General features: G+C 46.0%; 2 protein-coding genes across 7 annotated transcripts; both read left to right on the forward strand.

Annotated features, from left to right (window-relative positions):
* Window positions 1–2,387: 2,387 nt before the first annotated feature.
* On the forward strand, window positions 2,388–4,769 carry PSMG3 (proteasome assembly chaperone 3). The gene is made up of 3 exons (XM_039360387.1): window positions 2,388–2,535; window positions 3,353–3,588; window positions 3,900–4,769. Exons 2-3 carry the CDS (start codon window positions 3,373–3,375, stop codon window positions 4,050–4,052), a joined length of 369 nt encoding a protein of 122 aa, XP_039216321.1. The 5' UTR covers window positions 2,388–2,535; window positions 3,353–3,372; the 3' UTR covers window positions 4,053–4,769.
* Window positions 4,770–5,973: 1,204 nt separating this feature from the next.
* TMEM184A (transmembrane protein 184A) lies at window positions 5,974–19,520 on the forward strand. Of its 6 annotated transcripts, none has more exons than XM_039360380.1 (10): window positions 5,974–6,292; window positions 6,531–6,563; window positions 13,341–13,598; window positions 14,609–14,774; window positions 15,341–15,431; window positions 15,549–15,624; window positions 16,103–16,194; window positions 16,299–16,468; window positions 17,038–17,235; window positions 17,922–19,520. In XM_039360380.1, exons 3-10 carry the CDS (start codon window positions 13,344–13,346, stop codon window positions 18,161–18,163), a joined length of 1,290 nt encoding a protein of 429 aa, XP_039216314.1. In that variant the 5' UTR covers window positions 5,974–6,292; window positions 6,531–6,563; window positions 13,341–13,343; the 3' UTR covers window positions 18,164–19,520. The 6 variants fall into 6 exon arrangements, with proteins under 6 accessions (XP_039216314.1, XP_039216315.1, XP_039216310.1 ...); XM_039360381.1 differs by having other exon boundaries at window positions 5,977–6,292; window positions 13,441–13,598; window positions 17,919–19,520; XM_039360376.1 differs by having other exon boundaries at window positions 5,978–6,292; window positions 17,919–19,520.
* Window positions 19,521–20,402: the final 882 nt, after the last annotated feature.

Raw genomic sequence — 20,402 nt, forward strand, 5'->3', positions numbered from 1 at the left:
TTCAGATGGATAACTTTGGGGTTGAGGGGGAGATTCTACCCAGGAGGGAGGATGCTCAGTGGTTGGGTTTGCAAAATACACTGAGAGTTAAATCCCAGAGCTTACAAAAACCCTGTAATGGGCCTTTTCGTGATGGGAGGGAAGGAAATTCAGAAATGGCCCCTTGCTTTTCAGACCAAGTCAGGCTGGTGCCTTTTTCTCTTCCCTCCCCATCTTGAAATTCACTAGGCTCCAAAGCTTGTTCCTTTCCTTTCCTTTCCTATTTAGAAGGGTGAAGAAGGGAGGGAGGAAAGAAAGAAAATGGAGGGAGGGAGGGAGGCACACAGGGAGGGAGGGAGGGAGGGAGGAAAGGAAGGAAGGAAGGAAGGAAGGAAGGAAGGAAGGAAGGAAGGAAGGAAGGAAGGAAGGAAGGAAGGAAAGAAGGAAGGAAGGAAGAAAGGAAGGAAGGAAGGAAGGACGAGAGAGAGAAAGAAGACAGATGGCACTAAGCCTCCTTTGATTTCATCCTAGTTTGCTTCAACCCCATGAGAAGCCACATAGTGTAGACGTGCAAAATGCAGCAGCCAGGTTCACAAAACACACTAAGCTTTATTCAAACCCTCTGGGCTTTGTAAGTTGTGTGGATCATGTTTTTCTGCAGATTTAGCCAAAAGAAGCCAACGTGGGTTTGATCATAATTTGTGGACGACGAGCAGTAGTATCTGGGTTGATGTCATCATCCCTGACAAAATAAAGGTCAGGGCAGTGTTTCTCAAGTTGGCCCCCTGAAGATGGGTGGACTTTAACTCCCAGAATAAATCTCCACCCCCCCCCCTCCGTTGAAGTCCATCCATCTATAAGGGGCCCAAGGTTGAGAAATACTGGATTAGTGAGGCTTTAACGGTGGAAAAAGAAGGGATGTGGAATCCTTAGCCCCCTTCCAGAAAGTGGGAAGATAAACCAAGGTTACTGAGATTCGGAACCATCATCCACAGCCAGCAGAAAGATGCTGATAGAGAAGGCATTCAGGCTTAAGCAATGGCAAGCTTTTCTATGGAACTCTGCTGACCTCTGGAGGAATTATTGTGCCAACATTCTCCCTTTCCAGCTAATTCAATGGTACACCCACCAGATGTGCAGGGACTTCAAATCCCAGGATTCCTAGCCAGCCTCGCATGGAACTCTGGGAGACACCGTCCAAATAGCCCTAGAAGGCAGCAAATGAGGAATGCAGCCTGAACATGCCTTTTCCATTTTCGTCTGTACAAGCTGGCTAAGATTTAAAAAAAAAATCAGTGCAACTGAGGAATAGTTTGCAAGCATTTTCTTGGTGGAGGAACAGCTTCTCCTCCTCTCCGAAGAAATTTTCTATATAATAATTTCTGAGTTGAGGGTTGCTTTCCCCCAAAGAACTCCCTGCGTGTGTGTTTTCTGGTTCTCTTCTCGCTTGACTTATTTCTGTTCGAAGCACTTAATCTAGATTTTGCATTAATTTGTGTCTTTCAGCCCCCGAGAGCACGGTGGCTTCCCTCGCACACTCACACGCAGTCCATCAGCACTGCAAATAAATCATATTGAAATTAAAGGTCTGCGGTTTTCAGGAAAGAAAATAAGGGCCGTTAATCTCAGAGACATGCCTCCAAGGATGAATCAGTGTTCCTTAAATCAATGAGGTTTAAATTAACAGTTGCTATATTAGGCGAATCGGCGGTATTAATTAGGAACATTTTGATCAACTATAAAAAGATGTTGCCAATTAATCACTGGGCCCAGATATGAAAAGCCCCCCTTTTAATTCATGATTTGGGTTTTTTAGAGTCAGGATTCAACTGAATGGTTCTGTTTTGGGGAAGACCCACTTCTCCGTTCAGTGGCCCCCAGATTGGTTACGTATGGCTGGAAGCAGGGGAGGGGGGAAAGAGTTAAATCCACAAGCTGCATGCATATAACACATAAACCTGGGTATGGTTTGCTTGTTTCCTTAGCCTAAAGGAATGTTTCCCAACCTTGGCAACCTGAAGGTGTGTGGACTTCAACTCCCAGAATCCCCCAGCCAACCATGGGTGGAATTCAACTCCCCTGGCTGGGGACTTCTGGGAATTGAAATCCACAGGTCTTCAAGTTGCCAAGGTTGAGAAACAGGGGCATACTATATCATCCCAGCCATTCTGCTTTGGATTTTAGCGTGTGATGTGTGTGGTTCGGGCTTAATCAAAATCAACCGCGGCTAAGGTCTTTCTGCTCCTTACTGCAGTCGCCCCTCTGCCCTTCCTCAGCCGCTGCCCTTCTTCTTTCTTTGGCAGGCAGCTTTGCAATGCCAACTCCTCGGGGCAGCGACGCGGCCGATTTGTCCCGCTTTACTCCGACCCCAACGTCCCTTTCCCTAGGGCGCCGCGGAACCAAGCAAGAGAGGCGCTCTGCACACGCCTAGAGACTCCCGGCTTCGGGGAAGCGCTCCGCCCAGCTTGACGCTCCGCCCGGGAGCAGGGACGCGCGCAGAAGCAGGCCAGGCCGGCGGCGGCGGAGGAAGAGGCGGAGGGAACGATCGCTTGGAGAGTAAGCGAGCAAGCAAGCAAGCTCGGGGGAAGGCCGAGCTCTGGGTCCGGGCCGGCCACGGAGAGCCGAGCCGAGCCGAGCCGAGCTGAGCCGCGCGCCTTGGAGAGCCGTAGCTGCAAGGGCTCTGCGCCTTCCCTTGCTTCCTCCCGAGGAAGGGGGCCCTCACGCCGGAGCGGCATTGGGGGGGGGGTTTGCTTTCCGGCCTTCTGGCGCGCCTCCGCCGCTTCCCGCTGTCCCCCCTGCAAGCTAAGGCGCCCGTTCTACTCCCGGGCTTGGCACGGCTCTCCGCGCGCGGGTTCCGGGTGGGCACGAGGCGCGGATCGTGGTTTGGGGCCGGGGCGACGAGTCGAGCCAGGCTGAACGCGAGTCCGTGTGAAAGCCTTGCGGGAGAGAAAGTGAAGGCAGATCCGTGGGACCCCGGCCGGGGCGACAGAAGGTTCTTCGCAGAAGCCATAGTGAAAGTGGTTTTACCAATTCATTGTGTTTCCCCCCCACCTTCGTTGTAGAAAGCCCAGAGTTGTATCTAGTAGGAAGGGACGGGGAGGGGGGAAGGAAATAGAGGTAGGTGATAGGTGGAAATGGAGGAAGGAAGGAAATACAGATAGACGGAGGACGCACCATGCCACTTAGAGGTGGGGGCTTGAAACAGTTGGGACTTCTATGCCAAGCAAGGCTTGCTCATTGCCGGCTTACTGGCAAGTGAACTGTGAAGAAGCAAGGTCAAAATCAAGGAGCATCTGCCCGAGAAGCAGGAGCTTCATCTTGGTTTGAAAGCATCTTGAGATGTTGCAACCTCTTTACTGACCCTTTCCTTTAGGGCAAGGACCGATTCCCGCTATGGCAGCCCAGCCCATCCCAGTCTCAAAGCAGACCAGGGAGGTGGTGGGGGGTATCCCAACGGAGGTGGTGTGCACTGCCTTTGGAGCCACGGTCCTGGTAGTGGTGACCCAGTATGGAAAGATGGGGACTCTGGTCTCAGTGGAGCCTGATGCGGTAGCTGAAGGGATCAGCAGACCTTTGTGGACCACCAAAGTTCTCCTCGGCAAAGATGAGGTATTCTTCCTGTCCCGTGCCTACTTTACTTCACCTCCGAGGATCTTCCCTGACTTCCTTTCTCCTTTGACTTCCCTTGCTCTCTTGGGAGTCCGCCAGCTTTCTTGATGGCTTGGCCAGAGGGCCACATCATGGAGGAAGAAAGGGGTGGAGAAGGTGAAGTTGGGGAGAACTGTTCTCTAAGACAGGGGTCCTCAACCTTGGCAAGCCAAGCAAAGCTGGCTGAAGAATTCTGGGAGTTGCAGTCCACAAGTCTTAAAGTTGCCAAGGTTGAGGACCCCTGCTCTAAGATCTTCTTAACTTGCTTTCAGCCTCTTGTCCACATCTCCGCCAAGCATCTGGTGACCTCGGTGTCTCAGGAAGCTGGCAACAAGGGCGTTCTACTGGCGATGGCTCTGAAGGACAGAAGCATTGAAGGCATCCGGGCGCTGAAGGAACTCATCCACCGGTGCCGAGTGTGGTGACGGTGGGCCAGAAAAATTCTTTGGATGCCAGAGATACCTGGCTGAGGTTAATTTTGGTTTGGACGCAGACTGGATTGTTTACATTGAGGTGTCCGACCTTGGCAACTTTAAAACTTGTGGACTTCAATTCCCAGAATTCCCTAGCCAACATGGCTGGCTACTGGGGAATTCTGGGAGTTGAAGTCCACCAGTCTTAAAGTTGCCAAGGTTGCACCCCGCTTTTGTACACGTTAACTTTTTTTTTTCTTTTAATGACTTATTTTGAAGCTTGAAAATGAATATCTGTGGGTAAGCTGAGAAAAGAGGTGGATTCATTGTTACGTAAACATTCAACAATACCTGTTCCCAAGTTTGATGTTGTACCTTCCTAGAAATTAGCGCCAACAAATTTCACAGCAGGTTTTCCTAGTTAATTGTATTTTTCTGCTGAAATCCATGGAATTTTCAGTAGCTGAACAAGAGGCACATTTTTCCCAGCGGTAACGTTTAACCCGCTCCATTTTTTTCCTTACATTTCAGTTTTATAGCACATCGGAAATAGTTCAAATCACAAACAGTATTCAACTATCCTCCTATTGAGGGTTTCTCCTACACCCTTTCTCATTCTGAAAGCGACCCAAATAAATTCAGAATAATTTTGCTGCCATCTTCTGAAACTACAGTATTTTGTTCTTGCTTGATGAAAACAATAAAGGAATTGCAACATGTTTATAATAATCTTTGTCGGTCTAATTGATTCCTTAAATAAAAGTGAAAAGTATTGTTTCCACTCTAACCTGTTGATGATCATGTCTAGAATTCTGGGAGTTGAAATCCACACATCTTAAAGGGGAGGGGGGCAAGGCAGAGAAAGGCTGGATCAGACTGAAAGATGAAAACGTAACAAACTGAAATGATGACTTTAGAAATTAACATGGGAAGGGGAGGTCACATACCTGGACAAGTCTTTGCAGTTTTTCTGGCAAGATTTCCAGCATGCTTGGCCCTTACCTGCTTCCTAGGACTGAGAGAGAGGGACTGACCAAGGTCGCCCAGCTAGTGTCCAGCCTCTGGCCTTAATCTCTACTATCCTAAAGTGGTTCTCTGGGTTTAAGACTTTGAATGGGGTAAGCAAAGCTGGCTGAGGAATTCTGGGAGCTGAAGTCCACCAGTCTTAAAGTTGCCAAGGTTGGAGACCCCTGCTCTAGTCCATGGGCAGGCAACTATGGCCACTATATGACTTGTGGACTTCAACTCCCAGAATTCCGGAGCCAGGCTGGCTTAGGAATTCTGGGAGTTGAAGTCCACAGGTTGTAAATGTGCCATAATACCATCCCCTGCTCTTTTCCAACCCCTTGCCCCATATAGGAATTTGTGGCTTTCTTGGTTATGAGTGACACCATAATAGTGCCACTATTTGAGGGCCTGTCACAGAGAGGGGGGGGGGTAACCTATTCTCCAAAGCAACTGAGGGCAAGATAAGAAGCAACAGATGGAAACGAATCAAGGAGAGAGCCAACTTAGAACAAAGGAGAAATTTCCTGACAGTGAGAACAGTGGAATGGCTTGCCTTCAGAAATTCTGGGTGCTCCATCAATGGAGGTTTTCAAAAAGAGATTGGACAGCCATTTGTCCGGAAGGGTGTACGATCTCCTGCTGCAGCAGGGGGTCGGGCTAGAAGACCTCCAAGTTCCCTTTCAACCCTGTCATTCTGGGCTCAAAACTGTAGCTTGCAAACGAGATGGGCTGCATTCGCACGTCGGGGAAGTTCTCCAAGCGAGCCACAGAGCGCAGATTCGGCAGGCAAGCGGCGCAAATCCACCCCGCCCGTCCCAGATCACCTGGCAGGCGTCCCGGAGCCTGGGGAGGAGGGGGCGAAGGGGCGGTAAGGTAAGCCTGGCCGCCTCCCTACCCCACTGTGAGCTGGGCAGGGAGGGAGAGGGAAGAGGAGGAGTCTCCGGGGAAGGTGCTGCCGGGCAGCCGGCTGAGAAAGCAAGGAGGAAACGGCCGGGCGGCGCGCCAGGTGGGACGGCCGCTTCCTGGGCCGGAGAGCAGACAGGTAGCACAGGTAGGCAAGTGGGCAGGGAGGAGAAGTTGGCTTTGCGAGGCTCTCCGGCCCGGGGAAAGCGCAGGAGCGCGCGCAAACGTCCCGGCCGGCCTTCCCAGTCCAAATCTCGGGGTTCCCCCCTGGGAAGAAGAGGACTTGGCCACCGCAGCTTTCGCACCCCACGCCGGCCGGCTGGCTCCGGGATGCCGGGCAGGTGAGTTCCAGGCAAGGCTTGGGACGGGGACGAGCCTGGTGGGCGAACTCAGGACGCTCCGGGTGGGTGGAGGGGGCGAAGCCGGGAAACGGGGCGAGGTAGGCGAGGGGTTGGGCCAGACGAGCGAGAACCTTAATTTTCCACTGAATTGTAATCGGTCTGAGAATAATCAGGTGGGAAGCGTCAGGTAAAGTCGCCCACCTAGAGAAGACTCACCCCAGCCTTGTCTGCTTTTCAGAACCACGAAGGTAAACAGAGCCCCAGGAGCGAGGTAAGCACGTCTGCCTTCCGATTTTCCAAGGTTTGAAAGTTTTAATGTGCCTTTTTTATTTTAAGATTATCTGATTTATTACAAGAGGGGGGGGCACTGGCCATTAAGAGAAATGAGTCTTCTTAACACACGGAGACCGTTTGAAAGTACTGCTCGCTCTTTAAGGAACAGAGAAGACAGATAGATGGATAGATATGGATAGATAGATAGATAGATAGATAGATAGATAGATAGATAGATAGATAGATAGATAGATAGGTGGATTTAATTTTTAAGCTGCCTAACTTGCTATCAAGAGAGCAAGTAAGGTGCAGTACTTTTTTTTAAAGTATTTCTTGCACAGTACTTTTTTGAAAAAAAAATATTATCCCTTACAAAATAAACTGCAAAGTGTAGGTCTTGAATCTGGACAGAAGTGAGATTCATGTAGAAAGTTGCCCATCCAGCTCAGCTCAATCCAGTTTTATAGGTTGGGTTACCGCGCGATTCAGACAATTAAACACAATCTGCAGACCAAGGCACAAAAGGCTTCCACGTTAAAATCTCAGATGGCAAAACAACTGCAGATAGGCTTCAGATCCCATTTTTAATTTTATTTTATTTTACTTTTTTGTTATACGGGTTGCCCAGAGTTGTTTGAGAGAGGCTGGCTATATCAATTAAAGAATTTTTTTTTAAAAAAAACTGTACCATGTAGACATGGATAAGAATGTGGCATTAAGGACTCTCCCTGGCCATGTTTCTACAGCCCACAGCTAAAGAATGCTGTACAGAATTAACCTAGCAAGCAGATCAGGCTGAAAGATAAAATAATCCCACAGTCTGCATTCATACAATAGACTGACTAAAGTAAATTCCTCTGAGTTTGATAAGGTAGGTCCCACACAAGTACTGAGGATTATGGCGTTAGGCTGAATCCCAGTATTCTGAATTTCAGACTTCTGATTATGTGCCCTCTGGACCCAGAGCAAATATTTACATAAAATGATGTCTGTCCATCTCTGCATTCCTGTAGATATAATTTACTTCTGATATGGTCAAAAAGGTATCCATTGCTTTGAGGTTCCACAGAGAGGGTTTGGAAGATTAAATCAGAAAGAAAATTACATGTACCTTCGGCTGCCCTGGATGGTCTTACCTGAGCATAAGCCCAATGGGAACTGTTAGCGGTCACTTCTATGTAAGTGTAGTGTTGGGGGATCATGCTGCAAAGCCTCCTTATCTGCGTGGCTCTCTGTGTTAAGATAAGAATAGAAATGGGGTTTATTCAAATAGTGAGCCTAAAGACTTTAACAGAGCCTTTTTCAAACACATTGGCTTTAGCAAAGTAGTTTGAAATCCACCAGAGGAGTCCTGAAATCTGGAGTTTAGCAGGCACCTTTGATCTTAAAAGCCAAGCCAGACTGGACTGAGTTAGCACTTGAATGGGAGGCCTCTAGAACAGTGGTTCTCAACCTGTGGGTCGGGACCCCATTTGGGGTCGAATGACCATTTCACGGGGGTCGCCAAACCATGCTGTCCGCCATTTTTTTCCCTTTTCCCTAGCTGTTCTACTCCCTCTTATTGGTGGCCACACCCACTTGGGGGTCACCACAACATGGGGAACTGTATTATGGGGTCACGGCATTAGAAAGGTTGAGAATCACTGCTCTAGAACATCTTAGAATTTTGTTTGTTTGTATCCCAGCTCTAGTTTTACAAATAACTCAAGGTAGCAAATATATCAAATACTTCCTCTTCCTATTTTCTCCACCACAACCACCCTTTAAGACATTGCCTAAGGCAGGACTAGAACTGACAGTCTCCTGGTGATTGGTCTAAGGCAAGGGTCTTCAAACTTGGCCCATTGATGACTTGTGGACTTCAACTCCCAGAATTCCTCAGCCAGGCAGAATTCCTCAGCCAGGCACGTGTGCCTGGCTGAGGAATTCTGGGAGTTGAAGTCCACAAGTCATCAAAGGGCCAAGTTTGAAGACCTCTGGTCTAAGGTCATCTAGCTGGCCTCATGCCTAAAGCAGAACTAGAACTCACCGTTTCCTGGTTTCTAGAATGGGAAATACAAATTCCCTGCCAATGATATTGTACTGATGTTGATCCGAGAAATGGATCCAGGACCCATTTGAGCCAACTCGAAGGAGGATTTTTTTATATCAGCCTACAGGAATCCGGGTTAAGGGTTCACCGGGGCCAGTCCCTTCCCCGCCCCACATAAAACACTTAAAGAGTTTGCTTTCCAATGGTGCCAGGAATTATCGCTGCTGATTAAAGCAAGGAAGTGCTAAAGCAGGAGTCCTGCTCCAGGCTGTTAAGGAAGCCAGTTCAGCAAAGCTGGCTTGTTTGGCCAGTGACCCACTAAGCTCAGCCCTTCACTCTGAACAAACAGAGGCCTGGGGTGGAGTTCAGCCCCACCTGCTTTGCTCTTGGAGGAAGAATCCGGCTGACGGGAGGTGAGAAGTGGCCGCTGGCTCCTAAGGCACAGCACTGGCTGAGCGTGCTCTTGTGCTTGGCCGTGCACGTTGGCGAAAAGCTACACAACAGGTTTGGGGGGGGGGCCACGAGAGCCAGGGTGAGCGATGCACACCCTTCCAAAATTGCTCCCCATCTTGGCATGGGTGGCAGCGTGACTATCTCTGCTGCGAGAATAACGTCCAGAATACAGGAAGTGCTCGGCTTATGGCCAAAACTGAGACTGTGGGCAAACAAGGCAGTTGTGAAGCGAATCGGTGCCTGCTTGTATGATTTATTTATTTTTTTGTCATGGTGGTGAAGAAACACTAAAGGGAAGTGTGGAGAGGTTGTTCTGGAATAGGCTGAAGCTTGCTTGACCATTTCTTCTTCCAAACGTATCTGCAGAGACCCAGGTGACAAGTTAAAGAATTGCTCGCCTTTCTCCCAGGCAAATGGTAGTTCTCTTTATCCAGTTGGGTTTCTTGGCCTGGGCTCCCTCCTGCCACCCCAAAATTGGGGATTCGGGTGTGTGTGGGGGGGGGAGCAGATAAAAATGATTTTTAATAGCAGAAAAGGCAGGGAATCTTCTGGGCCCTTCAAACACTAATATTTTGTCACAGAAGCTTCCAGCATTCACAGTCCACTCCTTCTAGCACGGGTCTCTTTGGGTTATTTATTCTTTTCAAGTAGCTTTTAGTTCTTTCCCAGCTGGTAGGACTACTTTGTGTTCTTCCAAATGGAAAGCAAACAAGGAAGAAGGGAATGCTGTCGGTCCCTTCCGACTTCCTTTCCTTGCCTACCAGCTTGACCTCCGCAGGCTGGTTAATGTTTGATGTTGTGATAGTACCAGCTTGTACCTGGCTCCAAAGCTCCTTCCTTGGTCAGCTCCCCAACGGTCAGAGAGGAGCAAGTGTTGACTGAACAGGACATCTGAGCCTGGGGAGGAGTCTGGTGGTCAGCTGATGGCAGGAGAATCCGCACAACCTCGTGGCATCCTGCAATGTTGTGATTACTGGGGTTGAGCTCAGAGCTTCTGGTTGAGGCACTGCTCAACCAATCAAACACCCATTCATCCATCAGCTGGAGTTTCTCATCAGACCATTGAGTTCCTCTACTCTCTGCTTCTCCCTCCCTCCTCCTAGGAGTAGGGAGAGATGTATTTTTAGGCTCCCGTGTACTTGTAAGCATAAGACAACTGAAACTCTTGCACCAGCTACCACATGGGGGTGAGTAAGCGTGCGTCTTCCCCTGGAGAGTCTTATCCCGGCAGCTGAAAAGAGCATAAATAAAGGTGGTGGATCCATATCAAAGCCTGTGTGTGTGGAAAGCGCAGGAGACTGGCAGTTTATCAACCTGTCCTTCGCTTTGGAAAGAACGCTAGAAGCCTGGATCTGTCGAATAGGTAACAGAACACATAAAAACTTGGGTTAACTGGCAAAGCAGAAGGGATACGCTTGTAAGTAAGGGAGGTGGTGGACATTTCAACTGGCCCAGAAAAGGACTTTCTCTCTTTTAAAACAAGCGATCATTTTCATCGGTTGAAACGGTACGTTTTTGAGGCTCATCATGTCACCTGGATTGAAGCCAAATTAAATGTTGGGAATTAAATAAATAAAAAAATATGGAAAGAATAAAAAAAAAAGGATGGTTACCAGAGATGGCAAAATGAAATGTTTTAATCGGAGAAAATATATCTATTTTTGTTTCTACCTGGAAATTTATGCTTGAGATATATATAAAAAAATGAAATCTTGACTCTAGGATCTGCTGAATAATATGTTGGTATAGAAATAGTACTTGCTAAGTATGTAAAAGTAAAAAGTTGAGGCTGTAGTTTTATTTTATACTTTGCTGTGCTGAAAAAGTAGTTTTTGTATTTTCTTTTCCCTCTTTATCATACATTTCTTTCTTCTTTCTTTTTCCCCTCTTTATTTTCATTTGCAATTTATATTATCTTCTTAATAAAATAAAAAACTATGAAAAGATTTGAGTAGCGGTGATATCACCAGGTTAAATAAATAGCCCTTTATTCAGCCATGGGCTGGTCCATCTTTATGGTGTATATTCAGACAGAAGCTGGACTAGGATGTTTTAATTATTTCCTGCCTTCAGCTGAGACTGGGGCTCCTTCTGTCTTTTAGATTGTAGGATGAATAAATGAATCTCAGCAAAAGCATTTCTTAATTACAGATATACTGTAATTGGCTCATAACAGCTTGATTTGTTCATCATCCTTACACTGTAGGGAAACGGGCAACTTTTTTTTAATTAAAAAGGTTGCCTTTGCCCCTTTATTAAAAATGTAATTATTTTTAATAGAAGCCCTTAAAAATGGGGCAGCTGACTTAAAGGAATTATACTGGCCTGTCTTTTCAGGAAGAAATTTGCCATGCTTGCAAGAAGAAGAAAATTAGGGAGAGGTTTTCCAAGGAAATAAATTAGTGTTCTGCAGAGTGTCCTTTTCTTTTTAGAAGTCTTTGGTTTTAGTCACGTGAATCTTTCCAGATCTATAGCACAATCACTAGATGGGGAAATGTTCATAATGGTGCAAATTTTTCTAGATATGTGCCAGGTTGCAGTCTTAAAACCCAATTGATCCACTTGCTTTTCTTACAGAATCGCTATAAAAAGCAATTCTGTTCTGTTTTCCTAAAATGAAATGTAGGGACAGTTAACCGTGGAAGGGATAGGAAAAAATTAGGATTGTTTACGGAGAAGGAATAACACCTCGGGGCTGTTTGGGCTGAAAAAGCAGATGGTGTGGTAACTTTAAGCCTCTTGAGAAAAGATTTATTCAGATTTACAGAATGTCTATATAGGGGCTGATGGCTTGTCTTTGGCCAGCCAAGATGGGGGGTGGGCAGAATTTACTACAGCTCAGCTAAGCAAACATTAATAAAATGGAGCAGCTGGTCTTTATCTACTATAAAGTTATTCTTGTAAAGAATGCCTTTCTTGGAAAAAATTGTGTGTGTGTGTGTGTGTGTGTGTATGTATGTATGTCTTAATTCCTAGAATAGAAGGTGGGAAAATGTAAGGAATGGATAGCTAAAGAGGGAAACTTGACAATCCAAGGGGCTCTCTGAACACGCTCCCTAAAAATACAAGTATATTATTAGTTTGATGGTACGAAAGGGATGCCCAAAATACCCCAGATATACAAAACCCTACACCCATTTAGTCCTGGAAACTTGGACACATAATTATTTTGCTTTGCTTGGAGTTTGCAAACAAAGAGTTCCCAGCACTAAGAAGAGAGATGAGGGCTGCAGACTTGAAAAGATACCTGTGCTCCTAATATCCATTGAGTTGTCTTTGTGGGCACTCTCAAAAAAAGAAATTGTAGTTTCTATTCTGGCAAAACTCAAAGGAACAGGAGGTTCCCCCCCCCCTTTTAACCCCCAGCAGTTGGGAAATATAACACCAATTGCTAATCTTTTTAGCAACATGTGACTTTCTCATTTAGATATACAGGATGTCTTATTAATGTAACTGTCAAGGCTGTGCAATGCTTTGGAGCCCTTGACTGTGGCTCTTTAAAGCAGCTGCCTCATTGGCAGTTGCAGTAGACTGTGTGTAAAACGTGTGCTGTGTTTTGCTCAGAGTATTAAAGACAGGTATTTTTAAGCCCTCTCCATAGCGAGAAAAAACAGGATGCAGTTCAAACAGGAGCGTTTCAACTAAAACAAATATAATCCTGCCTTTGCTAATGAGATGGAGAAGGCATTCCAACAAGGCAAAGATGTCGGCCTCTTCAAATCTTTGCCAGACACATTTACTGGATGATGGGATAATTTTAAGCTTCCAGCTGTTACATCTGCAATTGTGAGGGCTATCCATTTCGCTAACTCCAAGCCAAGAAATTTGCAGGAGGGTGACCAAACTCACCTTGCACCCTTTTTGAGTAGGCTTTTATAGATTGGAAGTGAATTCCAAGTCTCTCTTGCTGGGAAAGTTTCCTTGTTGACCGGGCACCAATCTCTTTTGGACCAGCCTATCCCATAGGCTGGAACTGCCAAGTGAACTCCTCGGAGAAGGGAAAGAACACTAGCAGGTGGGGTCAAAAGAGATGAAAAAGCGGATGGGGGAGATGAGCAGGCTGGTCCCAAGGCTGGGCTCAAACACGTCATCAGTTCCAGAGTTGTTGCGCAGCCACCAGAGCTCAACTCCTGTTCCTGACTACTTGAGCCTGATAGAAGAACGTAGAAGGATGTGATGAATAATCTGCTTCTATTCAGCCCTTCACCTTGATCTTTCCTCCCAATCACAGCAGTTTTCCTGGTGCGGTGCTCCTCCCTAATACATTCACCTTTGCTCCCTCCTCTCCAGCAGATGAACACCACGACACACACCAACTGGTCTTCTCCCGCCCCGGAAAAGCTCCTGACATCCAGCATGGTTGCTACCTCATTCCATTTCTTCTTTCCAGCGATGGCCTCCAGCCATTTAATTGTGGAGGACGGTTCCCAGCTAAGGGCTGATCAGAATCACTCCCAGGAGACTCAGTCCCTCTTTTTGACTACATCCACAGCAAAAGCCATCTCAGGTCTCTTTGTCTGGACAGCGCTGATCCTTACTTTCCACCAGGTAGGTGGCAGTGCTGCACGGGACCTCTTGGACTCCATCTTTCCTGCTGGTTGGGTAGGTAGATGGGAGAGGCAGTAGTTCACATCGGCAAGGCATCGGTTTGGGGAAAGATTGTTGAAAGCCATGGCTGCCTGATCAGGGTATGTGGAGTCTTGCTTCTTATGTATCAGATAAGGCGATCTGGGTAGAACTTCTCCGTAGCCTCTAGTGGTCACGCAGGATTTGAATTGTGGTATTGTATGTTCAGATGTTTAGTTTAGTTTTGCTTAGAGAGAGGAGAAAGTGTTTTCAGCTTGGAAACAGAGATCCCGGGTGTTGATGGTTTTTTGACTTTTCTTATTTTTATATATATATTTATTTATTTGTGGGGAGGGGGGCTAACATCATATCCTACAGGCTTCTTACCTAGTAAAGCAGTTCAGCCTTCCAGCTTTAGTAGGGTTTTCTTTGGAGGTAAGTCTTTATAGGCCTGCAAATTAGCATACGTGTTTCTCAACCTTGGAAACTTTAAGATGGATGGACTTCCTCTCCCAGAATTCACCAGCCAGCTGATTTGAAGTCATGCCCATCCCCGTGACAAGTTCTAACCCTCTTTATCTTTCCTGGCTGCTTGTTTGCTTGTGGTTTCCACCCAGAGTCTGACCCCTTTAGAAGTAGGAAGTGGCAGAACAGTCCCTCCTAGTATTGTAGGGGTGAAACTTGTGGCCCAAGCATCTTGGGGAGGCCAATTGCCCATTGCTGCTTAGAGCCCAGAAGCTTTGGGAGACCTGAAGCTTCACCTCATGCCAGGCTGAAGGCCACGCAAGCAGATATGTGTGGTATTTGTGACTCCCAGCTCCCAACATTCTTTTTGACTGGTGACAAACGGGCTGAGATGAATACAGGCAACCCCAGCCCCATACAGCTAGCTAGAGCACATTGATCCTTACTGGCTCTGTGTGTTTTTCTCCCTGGAAATGCTACATCTGATCCTGTGTTGTGTGTCTTCCCTTTTTTTTCTTTTCTCTCAGATCTTCCTGCACCTGAAAAATTACACCATTCCCAACGAGCAGCGCTACATCATCCGGATTCTCTTTATTGTCCCCATTTATGCTTTCGATTCCTGGCTTAGTCTCCTGCTTATTGGCAGCCACCAGTACTATGTTTACTTCGACTCGGTGCGGGACTGCTATGAAGGTGAGCCGGGATTCACGGCTCTCCTGGAGAACTTAGTGCCCCAGAGATGGGTGTGGATGTAGGCATTCGGTCATAAATTGAGCTGAAGAGTCCAAGTTCAAAGGCAAAATTTTACACAATCCTTCCAAAGTGTTGCCAGGAAGGACAGCCTATTTGTAGAGACTTAGACATGCATGGATTAAAGGCAGTCATATTTAAAATCTTGTAAATTGGTCACAATTTCCACCATCATATTGAGTTCTATGAATGTTTGAGAGCCAGTCTGATGTGCTGGTTAAGATGCTGGTCTAGAAGCCACGAGGCTATGAGTTCTAGTCCTGGCTTAGGTAAGGAAGTCAGCTGGATGACTTTGAGCCAATCACCAGGAGACAGTGAGTTCTAGTTCCATCTTAGGCATGAAAGCTACCTGGGTGACTTTGGGCCAGTCCCACTGTCAGCCAAGCCCATCTTACAGAGTGTTGTGGGGAAAAGAGGACGAAGGAGGGTTATACAAGTTTTGCTGTCTTGAGTTACTTATCAAGTAATAAAGGTGGGATGAGCATCTAATAAATCTCCCTTTTTTGCAGCATTCGTGATTTACAGCTTCCTGAGCCTCTGCTTTGAATATCTTGGAGGGGAAAGTACCATCATGGCGGAAATCCGAGGGAAGCCCATTGTGTATGTTGATCACCACTTACTGATATCCATCTCTTGCTTACAGTTGGGAGTATTTCACACCCAACATAGCCTTAAGGCCCCAGGCTTGGGCTGATGTATGGCTCTGCTTTTTCTTAGCTCTAGTTGTCTCTATGGAACTTGCTGTCTCCAAGGGATGTCTTACTCCATTGGGTTTCTTCGGTTTTGCAAGCAGGTGAGGAACATCTCATAGAACAGAGCTACAGCTGATCAGTTCTCCATCGTCCATGTTACTTCCAGGGAAGCCATTATCTTTATCCCCCCCCCCCCAAAAAAAAACTTGTTTCAGTTTCAGTTCATTTTTCCCAGGCAAAAACTTGCAGGTTAATGCTGTCTGTTGTGTGAAATATTTGCATTTCTCCTGCCTTTATAGGCATAGAGGTAATTGGAGACAGATGCTCAGACTGTGGAAATGCGATCTTAGCCTGTAGATTCTGTTGCTTCCCTGGTGGCTGGACACCAGCTTTCATCACTCCTTGCAACAGCCATGGGTGATAGGGGCATTTGTGAAAGCCGTAGTAGACTGGAGCGTTTGTGGGGGATCTCAGATTGCCCGTCCCAGGTTGGACTAAAACTTGAGGTCTGGATTAAGTGATTAGGTGGCAACAGAATCACAGAAGCTGGGTGGTTTCAATGGAGCCATTTCCTTCTAGGCCACCTTGCAGTTCTGCATCATCAAGCCGGTCATGGCTATCCTCACCATCATTCTCCAAGCGTTTGGGAAATACCACGATGGCGATTTCAAGTGAGAATGGAGGGAAACGGGGAGGAAGGGGAAACTATGACAGGCATGGAAAGGGAATGCTTCCTAACGAGGAATTGTGCCTCTTCCAATGCTTTGCTTTCCAGCATCCATAGTGGATACCTTTATATTACCATCATCTACAACTTCTCGGTCAGCCTGGCCCTCTATGCCCTGTTCCTCTTCTACTTCGCCACCATGGAGCTTCTGAGACCTTTTGAGCCAGTCCTGAAGTTTCTCACCATCAAGGCTGTCATCTTCCTCTCCTTTTGGCAAGGCGAGTCGTTCTACTTCCTGTCACGGGTAGGGAGGATTGGCACTGCCAGGCGGAAGGCCTGAAATGTGAGACTTTGGTTCTCCATTAATGAAGTCATCATCCTGGGCCAACCGTCTTGTATCCCACTGTTTCTCAACCTTAGCCATGTTAAGATGGGTGGACTTTTAACTCCCAGAATTCCCTATCCCTTGGAAAATAAATATTAAATGAAACATGAGCATGCAAGAAATGTTGGCTTGTTCGAGTAGGGCTCTTATATTTTTGGGGATGTTGATCTTTCCTGCTCTAAGTAGAGAAAAACTAAGGTTGGAGCAAAGAGGAGCAGAATAAAATATTTCAGAAGAGAGCATAAATGCTGCAGTGGGATTTTTATCCTTTTGCTTTTCCTGATGTGTTTTATCAATACAGTATAAAAATCTTGCATTTAAAACAATACTCAGTGGGATCTTGTGCTTCAGAAGATTTCTGGTGTGGGACAATTACGCAGGTTCCTTCAGACGTTTCCTGGATCTGTGGAAAATCCACTAGTGAACTCTTGCTGATGCTTTGCAACCATTCCTATTTTGCAGGGATGTTGCTGGCCATCTTAGAGAAATGTGGGGTCATCCCAGAGGTTCAGATCATTGACGGGAAGACGGTGGGAGCCGGCACTGTTGCGGCTGGCTACCAGAACTTCATTATCTGTATCGAGATGCTGTTTGCTTCCATCGCTCTCCGTTATGCTTTCACCTGCCAGGTGTACCGAGAGAAAAAGGAAAGTGCCACAGGTAATTTGATTTAAGGGGACCTGCTCCTTCAGTTATACAAAATGTAAGCAGGGAGAGGAAGGGACGAGCAAGCAGAAATGTCAGCTGGTATCTTCTTTCTCTAGGGTCAATGAGCAAGAGGTTTGTGTTTACTTCCCTTCCATTTCTCAAATTTGATTAAAAACCATTTTTCCCCAGTTTCTTTCCAAAGAGAAGGTAAGGTAGGTGAAATGAATGATGTTGGGAGCATGGTCTAACTTATTTAGGGAGAAGAAAGACAGCCAAAGGAAGATGGTGGGAATAGTATGCTTCCATTGTAAAATGCTCTCCCAAGCAACCAATTGCCTCCTCAGCTTCCTACACATCCCTTAAAGTCGGGACGTTCTCTTATGGGGCTTGTCCATTTTGTGCGATATAGTTAGGCATATTTCAGCAAGATGAAAAATAGTGTACGATGAGTTCAGCTCCAAACAAACCCAAGAGAAATATGAAATTGTTAAGTCGCTGGAAGATAAAGTAGAAAAGGTCATGATTCTTCTGCAGGAGTAATCAACCTCTGAAAACCGTCAAGGCAAATTTGTTTTTCTTTGGTGCCTTCAACCATCCACCTTCCTGGCAGGCTGGTTTGTGCAAGTGCAGCTTCCTTGAAAAGAACATCCACTTGTCCGTTGATTCTCTTCTGCTCTCTCCTCTTTTTCTTCTAGCAGGTCTGGCCCCATTGCAAAGCATTTCCAGCGGGCTGAAGGAAACGATGAGTCCTCAAGACATCGTTCAAGACGCCATCCACAATTTCTCCCCAACCTACCAACAATACACGCAGCAGTCCATGCAGGAGACGGGAGCGGGGCTTGGACAGAATGGCCACGTGAGTCCTCCAGTAGATACCTCACAGAGCAAGAAGAAGAGCCTTGAGAAAAGGATGCTGATCACTTCTGATGATGAATTGTAAAGAGGCACCTTGAAGGAAGGAGAATTTGAGTTTTTGAGGTCTTCTTGCCTCTCTCCAGCCCAACAGCTGTCAATCGAATCACACTACGTTGTTGAACAAAGCAATGGAGGCATCTCATTCTTGTTCTCAGCTGGCTATCGGAAGACCCTACCTAGGCTGACTTCCCAGATACAGCCAGGCCTATCCTACTTGCTTGTTGCCATGGCAAACACATCCAAGAGATTTTGATACACTTGTTGCTGGTCCAAACACCTGGCAGCCTAGAAGACTGAGGGAAACAGAATTTCTCAGTGGACGCAGCTCCTCACATTCCCAATGCATGGAAATAATGCTGATTATTGGCAAAGAAGGAACAAGGGAATGTAGGGATGGACAGAATTGGATGAAATCAACATTTTCATCCAGCTATTGCAGCTCAGTCCCACTGAAACTGGATTCCCATTATTATCATCCTTTTTTGTGGATCCAATCCACTGGGTCAAGAATCAATAGCTCAGAGCCCGAGAAATAAAAGCACTTTTTTTCTTTCCAACACAACGTGCGGCAACAGGATGAGGAATTATAGCACTAGATTCCTTTACAAACTTGCATTGAGGCTGTAAAGCATCTGATCCTAGAATGCAGAGGTGTCAGAGGTAAATCTTGAAAGAAGAGGTGTTGCATTACATTGAAAGCTCTTTTGGTGAACCACTTCAATGAAATAGATGAAGATGAGGACATCTGCTTTTCGAATGACTGAAAAACCACGTCAGCAGAAATACAGATAATGGAGGGGATTTTTTTCCTTCTTTTTATGGCCCTGTAATCCTTTATCAGGGTGGAATCAGGGCATGAACGGAGCTGAGCATTTACTGGCTGGATGCCCTTCCTGACACCAATGCAGAGTGCACAGTAGATATTTTCTCTTTGTGCCCTGATAAACATCTGTTGCTACCTAGGACTGAACTCTCAATCTCCCAATTGTGAGTTTAGCATATGCATCTCTAGGCCACTGCACCACTCGAGATAATTGAGGGGAATATTAAGGCAAAATCAGAACCAATTAAAATTATTCCAGGGGAGATTTGTTTCTGAACACCTATATAGCAGGTTCACATAGGATGAAGTAGATTTCTCCCAGATGGTTTTGGACTTCATCTCCCATTCTTTCCAACCAGCATAACTTTGGAGTAAAGGCTGAAGTGTGTTAAGAGGTTCTCTGTGGCTGGTGTACTTCCCCATGGCATGGCTGTGTTGATCTATTGTACTTCTTCCTAACTGGAGGGTCCAGGTTCCCGAGCGATGGCTATGAATCTCGTGTCAATCTGTACATTTCAAAAATTTAAATTATAAAAACATTTGTAGTATTTTTTCCCCAGTGCTGTCTAATGTTGACAAATTAATCAGAGAACACATCAATTTAAAAGTCATTCGGGTTGAATCTGGGATGGCTAATCATTGGTGCTATAGTTTACTTAATTGAAAACAAAGGAAGTATCACACTGTTGACATAAGGCAGAGGATTTTTACAGCTGTCAAACAGCAAGGAAAAACTCTTTGGTCTATGCTGCAGCTGGCATGCAGCTCCCATTTATAATTCAGCCCCCCTGATGTAAGGAATGTCATATTTCTCTCATCTTCTGCAATCTTAAGATCTGTTTTACACAATCTAGAATTACTTCTGTGGCTGCCTTTTATCTTCAGACAGACAGCAAAACTCTTGAGCATTCACATCAACCCTTCTGAAAAGTTGACTTGATTTTGACCAGCAGCCAAGTTTGATAATCACCATATGATACTTTTTATAGGCAAATATAGTAATGTGACACTTATTACTTATTACATTAAAATATTCCCTCTGTCACCCACCAGAGGGGGTCATAAGCTTGACTATTATTAGACCAGTCTTTTTTCCAACTGTGAGGTTGGATTTCAACTCCCAGAATTCCTCAACTAACATGAAGTCCACCCATCATAAAGTATGCTGGCTGGGGAATTCTGGGATTTGGAGTCCCTTCCTCTTAACATCTGCCGAGTTAGAAAAAAGAACCACTGTACTAAATCAGAGATCTTAAAACCTAGCAAACTTTAAGACTTGTGGACTTCAGCTCCCAGAATTCCTCAGCATAGCTAAAGTCCACCAGTTTTAAAGTTGCCAGATTTGGAGACCCCTGTACTACATAAAGCAGTGGTATACTACTACTACTACTACTAATAATAATAATAAATATGCTAGCTGGCTATCAACGACTCTGATCAT

This window comes from Crotalus tigris, unplaced genomic scaffold, assembly GCF_016545835.1.
Source record: "Crotalus tigris isolate CLP2741 ecotype Arizona unplaced genomic scaffold, ASM1654583v1 scf7180000019173.45859301935:6455823, whole genome shotgun sequence".
Classification (NCBI taxonomy): domain Eukaryota; kingdom Metazoa; phylum Chordata; class Lepidosauria; order Squamata; family Viperidae; genus Crotalus; species Crotalus tigris.

Excerpts from the sequence above, each read along its gene's own strand:
- PSMG3 (XM_039360387.1), top strand. The coding sequence starts at position 3,373 with ATGGCAGCCCAGCCCATCCCAGTCTCAAAGCAGACCAGGGAGGTGGTG. Across the intron at positions 3,589-3,899 it reads TTCTCCTCGGCAAAGATGAG|CCTCTTGTCCACATCTCCGC; the intron begins GTATTCTTCCTG and ends ACTTGCTTTCAG.
- TMEM184A (XM_039360376.1), top strand. The coding sequence starts at position 13,344 with ATGAACACCACGACACACACCAACTGGTCTTCTCCCGCCCCGGAAAAG. Across the intron at positions 15,625-16,102 it reads TTCTTCGGTTTTGCAAGCAG|GCCACCTTGCAGTTCTGCAT; the intron begins GTGAGGAACATC and ends ATTTCCTTCTAG. Across the intron at positions 17,236-17,918 it reads GAAAAAGGAAAGTGCCACAG|CAGGTCTGGCCCCATTGCAA; the intron begins GTAATTTGATTT and ends TTTTTCTTCTAG.